Source organism: Perca fluviatilis, chromosome 6 (genome assembly GCF_010015445.1).
Source record: "Perca fluviatilis chromosome 6, GENO_Pfluv_1.0, whole genome shotgun sequence".
NCBI lineage: Eukaryota > Metazoa > Chordata > Actinopteri > Perciformes > Percidae > Perca > Perca fluviatilis.
In genome coordinates, this window is record NC_053117.1 from 37,901,520 (window position 1) to 37,913,607 (window position 12,088).

General features: G+C 38.1%; 1 protein-coding gene across 2 annotated transcripts in view; it reads right to left on the bottom strand.

The window, feature by feature from the left end:
* LOC120559987 (phosphatidylethanolamine-binding protein 4) overlaps window positions 1-9,716 on the bottom strand; it is an 84,346-nt gene extending 74,630 nt beyond the window's left edge. For both annotated transcript variants that reach the window (XM_039802067.1, XM_039802068.1), the window contains exons 1-3: window positions 9,599-9,716; window positions 7,141-7,247; window positions 6,730-6,856 (exon numbers count right to left, since the gene is read on the bottom strand). In XM_039802067.1, the coding sequence (XP_039658001.1) occupies window positions 6,730-6,856; window positions 7,141-7,247; window positions 9,599-9,601 (237 nt within the window). In that variant the 5' untranslated portion in view covers window positions 9,602-9,716. The remainder of the gene's footprint in view (window positions 1-6,729; window positions 6,857-7,140; window positions 7,248-9,598) is intronic.
* Between the last annotated feature and the right edge of the window lie 2,372 nt (window positions 9,717-12,088).

Consider the following 12,088-nt stretch of genomic DNA (forward strand, 5'->3'; position numbering starts at 1 on the left):
TTCAAAGAGCTTCTACTAACATGAGAAACTCATGTAGCCCTTTATCTCTGTGAAAACAAATCCTAAAAGCATTTTGGCACTTACAGCAGATATTGCTGTTGAACTGAGACACTATGAGCGTATATTTTTAACAGGAAAGGTGTTACGGTAATACATCATTTTGCCATTTAGAAACAACTTTCAGCAGTCCATCATTAATCTGCATCTTTATATAACAATTAATAAATCAACAGTAATGTTTCTGCAGTCTAATGTAGGAAAATATCTTTTGTACAGGTATATCAGGATTTTACTAAAAATGAAATTGGATGATGACCAGTGCCAAGCATCTTCTTTGTTTCTTGAGCTGACTTCCTGACCAATTTATAACAGCACAATTTTAACTTCTAACTGAAGATATTTATCTTGTGAACCTAGAAGAAGTTCCAATTACAGCTTTGGCTCCTCACCTCTAGAAGTGTCTTCAAAAGACTGAAGTTAACAGATATTTCTGTCTCTTACTGAGAAAAGTCATCAGGTTGTGAGACTGGAGCAAGAAGCTGGGTTTTTCAGCTCAAACATAGACCTTAAAGGGTAACCACCATTTTTTTCAACCTATTTTCCTATGTTTTTGTGTGTAAGTGACTGATTGAAACAACGATCTTTGACATTGGTCCAGTATTAAGCAAGATCGCTGAAGTCGGCAGCGGCGAAACAAGCTACAATTTAAGTTAATAGGGCAATTGTCCAGCTTGTATTTACCTTCACAAAAGTGCTCATTTTGCCACGACAGTTCTCAGATTAATATTGTAAGTGTCTGACAACATTATGGGAAGGATCCCTTCAGAGATAGACCTTTAAAACCTCTTTGAGACCTTTCTGTTTAACCAGAAACAGCTCTGAAGTCGCTAGCGCTAAACCCACCAGACTCCATTTAAAAAACAATACTTTTAGCGTGTATAGAGCCAACGTATTTTTACATATAAATTGGTAAACTATGTGTTTATTTCAACCAAAACTAGAATTGTGATGGTTGGAAAAGTGAAAAGACGACCCAAAACGGCTTTTCATAGTTTTATTTTCTTTCTGTCGACTTTGAATGAAGTGTATTTTACGATGCTTAAATGACTGTTTATTTACATGGAGTCTGGTGGGTTTAGCGAACGCAATTTCGTGGATGTTTTTATGTTTAAAAAAGGATCTAATTCTTTAACAGAAAGGTCGACCTCCTTAGAAATCTTTTCCATAATGTTGTCAGACACTTAGAATATTAATCTGTGCCTGTCAGCGGTAAAACAAGCACTTTTGTGAAGGTAAATACAAGCTGCCCTATTAACTTATATTGTAGCTTGTTTCGCCGCTGCCGACTGCAGCGACCTTGCATAATACTGGACCAATGTCAAAGATTGTTGTTTCCATCAGTAACTTAGACCCCCAAAAAAAACAGTAGTTACCCTGTAATTTCCACAAAGACACTATTCATGAGGTCGCTGTTCTATGTCATTTTGGATATTACAATTAGGACTACAGGTCAAGAAAAGATGGTGAACATTTGTTGCTCTGCTTGGGTATGACCCATTTAATTGGTGTTTAATATTCAGAGAATTCATTGGCATTTACCATTTATTGTAACTAAATTCTAATCAGACTTATATTATGTATTCCCCTTTGAAACACTAGCTGTGTCCTTAAACTTTAAGCCTGTAGTTATTGTACAAACATGGCACAGTATTTCAAACCTTCACCAGGAAATGAAAACAAAAGCTTTATCTTCCACAGAGTTCTAGTGTTGCAGAGTTCAGAGGTTAATTTATTAATTAAACTAAGTGACTTAAAGTGCATGTCTTTTAAAACTTACATGGCAACCTTCAGCATTCTGTACTTCAAACTAATTACAATAAACAATTTTCAAAACATGTTCCCATGAAATAATATGGCCAGGTCTGTTTCATTTCCAATCCGTTTTACCACTTTGAACTTTATTTATGAGACTAATTGTAACCAAGTCATGTTGTAACAGTTTAGTCCCATTAGCCAATACATGTCCCACTTGCTTTTGAGGCTTCTGAGTATAATTAGGATTTCTAAAAATGCTTCACATACACACACACACACACACACGCCAGCTTTAGCTAACACATAAGTTTGAGTGTTGAATCACAGTTTGAACACAGAAATCTGCAGTTTCTGTGGCCCTTTGCTTTTGTTTTTGGTTATGAGCACCTATTTAGAAGCGAGTTTATGGGACTACTGCCCATTGCGCCCCATTACAGTTACGTCGCAGTAATGAAGTGGGTGTTGCAGTGGGTGGATTTGAAACTGAGCGGCCACTATTCTGTATTCTTGCTACTGGGTACAAGGGCTGAGTGGCAGAGAATAGCAGCAGCGCTGGCAGCATGGCACAGGGACAGAAAGCATGGTGGACAAGCGGACCAACCACAGAACCAACGGCAACAATATGATCCTTCAACAGTGTGCGCTTACTTAAGTGTCAGGAGAAATGGAGAATTACATTTCAAAGCCCAGTAAATAAAGTTTGTATTGATTTAATCTAACGTGTAATCTGTTTTGCTGTCTGACACGGATTCTGGCAATAAAAGAGAATCATGTAAGACAGCATTATAGATAATACGACCATAGATCAAATGGAGTTTGGGCAAGAGAAGGGCAATAGATCATGTTCAAGCCAGACTGCTTAGCTCTGGAATTCATAAACTACTTCCTAAATCGAGGTGGCTTTCAATTTAAGTTTTCAATTTATAGATATAGGATTTGGTGCGCGCTTGATGCAATTTCATTGTCAACTTCAGCAGAGGTTCTATAGATTGGGAGCTGTGTCTCTCTCAATTTGTTGCTCAACAATAAAAGAACATGATCCACTGAAAAATACACATATAGATAAATTAATCTTACACATCTTAATGAAGCTCTGTGATAATTTTTATATCTGGCATGATGAGAGTAGGTATTTTCAGAGGAACATACTACATGTTAGGGCTGCACATTGTATTTGTGATTGTTCAAATCTAAATCGCGATAACAATTTGATTAACTGCACAGCCCTACAGTGTTTTCCCTCGCTTTGTGGAAGACTTTGGTGCATGTATTTAGTGTATAGGTGTCCTTTTCTCAAGAAAATGTTATGTTTTTCAATTTATTTATTGTTAAACTGCAATTTTCCCATACATTTTGTGTCTCTTCATGGGTTTTTACGTCTCCTTGTAGTCGTGTTGCGTCTCTTTTTGGTCATTTTTGTTTTCTTTGGGGTTGTTTTGTCTCTCTTTGGTCATTTGGCATTTCTTTGTAGTCGATTTTTGTCTCTTTGTGGTAGTTTTGCGTCTCTTTATCACATCATTTTTGGACCATTATTATCTCCATATCTGTGTCTAAAACATTGGAAAAGCTAGAGCAGATAATAAATAAATACCACTCAAAAAGCTTAAAATCAAACTTGCAAAAGAAGTCCAACTACAATCATTAGATCTGAGAAAACTCTTTCAGTGACATTCATTTGGCTTAGGTGGTGCCCAAAAACGGCTCGGGTGCTGCACCTAAACATTTTAATGGCAGGAAAACCCTGCTACATGTCTTTGAGCCCTACTTGATTTACTGTCGACCCATTTCCCAAACATGTTTCTCTTTTCAGTTTATGCAGTATAAAAGTTATTTATGAGCTGTAATGTTAATGCCATTCTCTTCTCAAAAGCATTTCCTTTGTTTTATCATCACCAAAGTCATTCTGACATTGCAGTTTATATATTCTTAAATCATATTTAGCACAAGCATAGTATGGATGTCTTATCTAAATCTAATATGGCACTCAAACTTCAAACTGTAGTGTTACTGCTTTACTTTCAATGACAGCCTACTCTTTAAGATAAATTAAATACATGTAGCTATATATATTTTAATCTTAGGGTGATGGTTTTCTCTTCAGTCTTTATATAAATAAGTAATTAATTTAGTAAACCACTGAAGAATATTGATTTATACACTGGTGCTCTAACACACACACACAGCTTTGTGTTCTGTCTGATGTAATTTAATTTAATAACTGTAATGCCACCGAACTGAGGATGGAAATGTCTAAACAGAGATTACAGAGATTTATCAGTCAAAATAAGTCACTGAATTATGAACGTTAATGACAGTATTATCTTCTCTACAATGTATGTTATCTGACGTTCTGGATAGTATAAATTGTGGATAGGACATTACTTTGGTTTATCAGTAGTTCAGCTAAAGACTTACAAGTATGATGTGCTAGCACCACCCTCTGGTGACAGAGATTACTACAGTGTATCAGTAATCAGAACAGGTAATGCAGATAATACAAAGTGGCACAGAAGCTCAAAGCTAGAGAGAACAGCCTGACATTTTAAAGGGCTCATATTATGCTCATTTTCAGGTTCATAATTGTATTTAGAGGTTATATCAGAATAGGTTTACATGGTTTAATTTTCAAAAAACACCATATTTTTGTTGTACTGCACATTGCTGCAGCTCCTCTTTTCACCTTGTGTGTTGAGCTCTCTGTTTTAGTTACAGAGTGAGACATCTCACTTCTGTTCCGTCTTTGTTGGGAGTCGCACATGTGCAGTAGCTAGGTAAGGACTACTAGCCAGTCAGAAGCAGAGTATGAGGGCGTGCTCTGACAGTACCTAGGTAAGGACCAGTAGCCAGTCAGAAGCAGAGTATGAGGGCGTGCCCTGACAGTACCTAGGTAAGGACTACTAGCCAGTCAGAAACAGAGTATGAGGGCGTGCCCTTATAGTACCTAGGTAAGGACTACTAGCCAGTCAGAAGCAGAGTATGAGGGCGTGCCCTTATAGTACCTAGGTAAGGACTACTAGCCAGTCAGAAGCAGAGTATGAGGGCGTGCCACGCTAGCAGCTAGGCGAGCATTATAACGTGTGTTACAAAGTGACCACGTTTGTCTCTGAAGTAAAGGCTGGACTACAATAGAGCTGTTTGGAGCAGTTTGTGAACAGTGTTTTCTGTTGGAGATGGTAAGTCCCTTTGGGGTGGACTTTGGGCTTTTTCACTTTGGAAGCCTATTACATGCAAAAAAAAAGATATATAACACAATAAAGGTTATGGGAAAATGCCAAAAAGGATAATATGGGGTGGCAGTAGCTCAGTCTGTAGGGAGTTGGGTTGGGAACTGGAGGATCACTGGTTCAAGTCCCGGACCAAAAAAGTACAGAGTGTGGATTGGTAGCTGGAGAGATCCCAGTTCACCTCCTGGGCTCTTGAGCAAGACACCCCGGGTGCTGGTCCAGCACTGGCAGCCCACTCACTCTGACATGTCTCCATTTGTGCATGAATAGGACCTGAGCATGTGTGTGTATTTCAGACCTGTGTGTAGTGAGTGTAAATTGTAATTTCCCCACTCGGGATCAATAAATAAAAATATGACCACTTTAAAAATTACTGAGTTCATGCTTATACTTTTAAAGAAAAATGCTGTTAACCTTTTGTTTCTTTTGACAGTAACGTAAAGCCTGTTCTGTTGAGGTAGAGATGCAGCTGGTTTGATCTATCACTGCACTCTAGTGTTAACAATAAGCATGTGCATGTTTGCCAAATAACAGAATATACACAAAGACAACATTTCAGTAGTAGTTTAGTACAATGTCAAAATGTACCCTCTTTGTCTGAGTTGCTTTGTTTAATGAGAAAGACCTTTAACATTAACCTTTTAAAGTCAAGTAAAAAAGGTGTTAAACAATGTAAAATTTAATTTGCAAAACTTTAAGCAGATCAGACCATTTCTGACAGTTAATGCCGGCAAGATGTTTTACACTCGATGATATTTTCTTGCATTGAGTATTGTTGTACTGACTGGTCACTTACAGGTATAAAACACTTTAACAAATACAATTACTATTCAAGAAAGCTATAAAAGTGTTTGATAAAAAAACCAACTCACATTTAATCATCATAACATTCTAAAAAATATAATTTCTTAAGCTTTGAGAATTTTAAAAGTTTCAAATATGCTTTGTTTTTTAAGGCTTTGTATGGGCCTGATTAAAGGGGACAGTGAGGTGTCATATAAATTTAGTTGACCACATTTTGACAAACTGTGCTGTCAGTAAAGATATGTAAATATTGGAATAGCCGAGCATGTGCAGTAAGGGTGTGCCCTCCATATCCTACTTTTAAGACTCATCTCAAACAATGGCTCAAAGCAAAACAAGAACTGTGCTCACTTTTTACTTGACATGTTGCATAATGTATTTTGTCCTCTTCTACTTGTCTATTGTATCTATATCTTGCTACTTGTAATGTTCTGTTTTTGTTACCTACAGATGTTAATTAGCATTCTTGCTAACTCCGGCATGTTGACATCTTGAATTACTACTAATGTTCATTAAAGTGCTCTGCTCTCTTAAATCCTCTGTTCTATCAAAGAAAGAAACAAACAAAGAAACAAACAAAAAAGGCAGACACAAAGAGATGAGGATTTCTTTTTAAATCTGACGTACCGATGTACCAATGGGTGTCAGTTTAGAATCTGTCAAATATATTTGTGTTCTGTGACAGTTCAGTCAACTATTTAATAAGAAAAAAGTGGTAACTGTTCTCTTATTTAATAACCCACAGTTGTTTAATTATAATAACTGTGCATGTAAATACCGGTCTACTAGAATTATTTGATTACTCTGACGTGCCACAACACAAACAACACAAACAACACACACACACACACACACACACACACACACACACAAACACACATCTTACTGTTCGTGCTCCAGGGAAGTATACATTTGGTGCATTCCAAACTGTGCTCATCTTTTCTCGAAGGTCCTTTGAAATTACGAGGCACTCATCAACATCCAGCTCTGGATAGACGACCTCTAGTCCACCTCTTTATTGAAAAGACATAAAAGATTAAACTCAGGCTGCGGTTTTGTATAACATTCTGTATCGAGGGCAAAGTGAACACCTATCACACCTTCAGATAAACATAGTCAACTTATTTAAAAAGGTTCCCATAGTGCCATTAGCAGATGCTTCAGTGCAACATTAAGTGAGCAAATAAAGGTTCAGTTCAAACCCTTCCCTCTTTACCGGGTTACTTTTATGTATGGTTTACCTATCATTGTAATGACACTATGATCACAGCTCCCTGATGCATTATGGGCTACTTACTGACAGAAAGAAGCATCCAGAGAGCTCAGGGCGTCTGGTGTTGCTTCCACACCACGGTAAAGCCCCAAAACACAGGCACATAAGACCAGAAACGGCACCGGCACAGCCTGCAGAACAACAGTGTTCGCTATTAGTCAAGGAGTACGGCTGCACGATATGATTAAAATGTCTAATTGTGATTATTTTTGACTGATATTGCAATTGTGATACGATTCCAGATATTTTTTTTTTAATCATTATTCTCATTTTATTGAAAACTGTTCTATTGTGTAGGACAGGATTTGTAGGCCGGAACCTCTCTGCAGCACCACAATGTTTCATTCAGAACGGTTTGACACAGTAGCTGTGTTTGAAACCGTTCCCTATCACGGAAATAGTTCCCTATATGATGTGTTCGTAATTTTTTTAGTGGTGTCTGAATTCTTCCCGTTTAATTTCATTCACTATATAGTCCACTATAAAATACCCGCAATGCACTGCTAATTTTACTGTACATAAGATGTACCCTACATTTTACTCCTGTATACCCACAATGCAACACAGCCGTGTTGTTCCTCAGGAGAAGAAGAAGCAGAAGGACCGGCGAAAACTGAAACGGAAAGATGGAGCGGGCTTTGGTTTCTAAACAGTGGAAATGTAACATGCAACATATATAATAAACATCCTTTTATCATTCTCCTGAGTGCTCGGTTTGTTTTAGGGACGTATTAGAGGTATTTTCGTTTTGGTTTGTTTACATGTTGCTGGGCGCACCCGCCTCCGATACTTTCAGTGAGTGTCCAAAATCGTGTTTGGTCGTTCCCTATATAGTTCACTATTTAATAAACACCATATAGGGAATAATGAGTGAGTGAATGAGGGAACGGTTTCGAACACAGCTATAGTTTACCTTTAACAAATATTGTGCCCCCCTGTGATTTAGATAATGCACTAGTCCATACTGTGATTTTGATAAAATTGCAATTAATTGTGCAGCCCTATCAAGGAGTCATTATTTTCAACAGACAAATGAGTTGTGTTTGTTTAAATATGTTAGATTTAAATAGTGTAGCCCTTTGCCAAGCGATACAGTCCGGCTGACACCCTAGTGCTCACACTAGTCATGTTTCCATCTAATGTCAAATGGATTTTTAAAATGTCGCAAAAAAAGAAAAATACGAATTAGAAGCGTTTCCATCAACTGGTTTAGAGCGAATAAACTAGACTACACAAAGCGTAGTTTCATCACAAGTTGACGTTATGCATGGTTGTAGATTGCAAACCGTCTTGCTAAATCAAAGAGTTTAGAAGCGAAGTTCTTTGGCTAAATGGAGAGAGGTAACATTGTACAAGTTGGCCACCTGTGCAGAATGGGGTTGTGGCAGAGCCTTTTGGTGTCAGCAAGACATCCGTTCACCGACTGTCTTTGGATGTGAGATGGTCACACTTAGGGCTGGGCGTTGTGGAGAAAATCAGATATCACGATATTCTTGACCAAATACCTCAATATCGATATTGCGGCGATATTCTAGGGTTGACAATTGGGGCTTTAACAAAATATCTTCACACTTAGATTTTTGATAAATAATCATCAGTAATGTGGACATAATGTCTAAGTGGGGAAAAGGCAAATAATAGAACATTTGTCTCCAAGATTATGTCCCAGGGTCTGCCGTCTGATAGGGTTTTTGCTTTTGGATATTTTATTACATCAAGTGTACGGTACAGTATGAAACCCGTGACCAACATAGCCACACAATATGTCATTGTGTTACTTATGGATGGAATAATAACGTCAGTGGCAATAAATTATTCCCCTTCTTGCTGGGATCCCCTTGGAACCCCCTCATGACCCTTTGGGGGTCCCCGGACCCCACTTTGGGAACCATTGGACTAGACAACACATCACTCTGCACTACTCTGCAGTGATGAGAAGAATCCTAGTTTACTTAACAATGGGTCTTAATTGGTCAATGTCGGTGTTAAATTACAATATTCAAAAATGTGTCACGCGCGTTAATTTACTCCAACTGAAGGGGACACGCGTCAAGACATGTATTACGTGCTGCTAATGCGTTTCTATATTTAAAGTTGAACTTAATAGTAACATTTGGCTAACTTCCTCCTGCAACAAGAGAGAGGGGCACACAGCGCCCTTTCGTATCATTACTTTCAGTTTATTTTTATTCCATGGTAACTAAATTATCTATACTTATATTGAAATGACACAAGAAGACTGAAGACAATTTTAGACGTAGCACATTACACAAATTAGCTTAAAGTTAGCCTGCACCTGCTTTTAGCTTGTTTATGATATGCAGTGTATATAGTAGCCTATCACTTTAACCTTACACGAGACGCTATTTTTTTCAATGCTTCAAGTGTCAGTTGAGACGGAGAGCAGACTTTAAATTAAATATCACTGCATGAAAACTACAGTCTTCGTACGGTAGGTACATTCATTTTTAAATAACATTACCATATCTCAGAAGAAGTTGTCCACTTGTGTTTTGCTGCAGGTTTCCTCTTCTGGTTCACGCGCAGTTGCTGCTGCAGCCTCTGCGCAGTGCACGAGCCTATAACATTACCTACTGACCTGTGTTGCAAAAGTCAAAGACTTTAGGACGGGACCGTGGTAAAGTTGGTTTTATATTGGACGTTGGATATTCGACACATTCGAAATATCTATTATACAGCTTACCCTTTCAACCTATTCATGTCAAACCACTTGTGATGAACTCAACTAACCCCCCTACACATTGCACAAAGCTTCTTTTTTCAAAAAACCCATCCTTTAATTTTTTAAATATTTTTTAATGTAAAGAAATGCCATAAATCTATTATGCGGCCTGACCTTTTGACCTATTCATGTCAAACCACTTGTGATGAACTCAACTAACCCCCCTACACATTGCACAAAGCTTCTTTTTTCAAAAAAAAACATCCTTTAATTTTTTTAATATTTTTAAATATAATTTTGTTTTATAAATCTATTATGTGGCTTGACCTTTTGACCTGTTTTTTTTTTTTTTTTTAAAGAAGCTTTGTGCAATGTGTAGGGGGGTTAGTTGAGTTCATCACAAGTGGTTTGACATGAATAGGTCAAAAGGTCAGGCCGCATAATAGATTTATAAAACAAAATTATATTTTAAAAATATTTTAAAAATTAAAGGATGGGTTTTTTGAAAAAAAAAGCTTTGTGCAATGTGTAGGGGGGTTAGTTGAGTTCATCACAAGTGGTTTGACATGAATAGGTCAAAAGACATTTACCTGGGTAGACCTGTGAACCGGGTCAGTGTAACAGTCCCTTATGCATAGTCACTGGAAAGACCCCTAACACTGCCAACTCTTACTCCCAAAACAATAGGACATAGCCTACCTTTTTTTTTTTTTTTTACATTTCAAATCAATTTTATATTTACTGAAACTGAACTGTATAAAACAATGGAGCAGGTGAAAGTGTTTGAGCATGATACATTCCTAAGACTTTACACAATCGCCCGAAATATATTTTACTTCGATATTATATTTGACAAAAAGCGACTTACAATTGCTATATGTAGAGGTCGTACGCCTCTGGAGAAACTAGTGGGAATTTAACCCAGATCTGCCGCACCAAATTGGCATGTGTCATATCCACTGGGGCCATCACCACCCCATGGATAGTATTGTAGCTGAATTTGTAGAACGCTGTGTGGACTAGCCAGACCCTCCTCCGCAGCGCTGTGGAGGTAGATCTGGCAAAGCGAGACTGTAACATTACCAATGCTCAAACTCCTGGTGGCCCTGAGATTTTATTGCCAGCTATTATTTGGCCATATTGCTTCATTAATTCGGTTAAAAAAAATTTGGGAGAAATTTGAGTTTCTCTGCTGACTCAAACAGTAAGTAAGTAACGTTTTGATTCAAAAGTCAGTTAACCTAAAAAGTTTTGAACAATGTGAGGTTTTGTTAACGAATAGCTACAGGCATACCTGTATGTTGTGTTGCATGTCATTTGTGAGAATTTACACATAAAGTTGTGGGGGAAAAGTAATAGCTACAGGCTAGCTAACTGACATTTTAGCTAGCAAGAAATACAGGCTTTATAGAGGATCTTTGGGCTAACTACTGACCTGTTAAAGGTCCAATGTGTAGGAATTTCTCCCATCTAGCTTGAGATCATATATCACAATCAACTCTCTGCACCAAGCAGTTCAAAGTAGGTATTACAGCTACAGTAGCCTTCACGCTTCAAAAAGCCGGTCTCTTGCTCTTTTCAATATCCTTTTTCTTTTTCTGGGCGAAGAAGAAGAAATTTGGATTTTGAATACGTGTGGTCTTCCATGTTTCCTCCTGGGAAGCTACGATACCCATTAGCAGCATTAGCAGCACCTGTGAGTTTATCATGTGACAGCGAAAACGCCAAAGGCGGAGCAGTATGTCCTGTATGTCCCTTACCGGCTAACGTATTTCAAGATGGCGAATGAATATGGAGCGTCTATCCCAGTTCATGCACATGCAATTGTAACATTTCAAGCCAAAAGGAATACTTGGAATTGATGGTGGAGGTAAATATTCATGAAAAGGACAAGTTTGTGAACGGGCAACACCGATTTTGATAATGAACAACTAAATACGTTACACACTGGACCTTTAAAGTGCACTTATTATTCTCATTTTCAGGTTCATAATTGTATTTAGAGGTTATATCAGAATAGGTTTACATTGCTGCAGCTCCTCTTTTCACCCTGTGTGTTGGGTTCTCGGTTTTGAGACATCTCACTTCTGTTCCATCTTTGTTGGGAGTCGCACTAGTCAGACGCAGAGTATGAGGACGTGCCCTGACAGTACCTAGGTAAGGACTACTAGCCAGTCAGAAGCAGAGTATGAGGGCGTGCCCTGACAGTACCTAGGTAAGGACTACTAGCCAGTCAGAAGCAGAGAATGAGGGCGTGCCCTGACAGTAGCTAGGTAAGGACTACTAGCC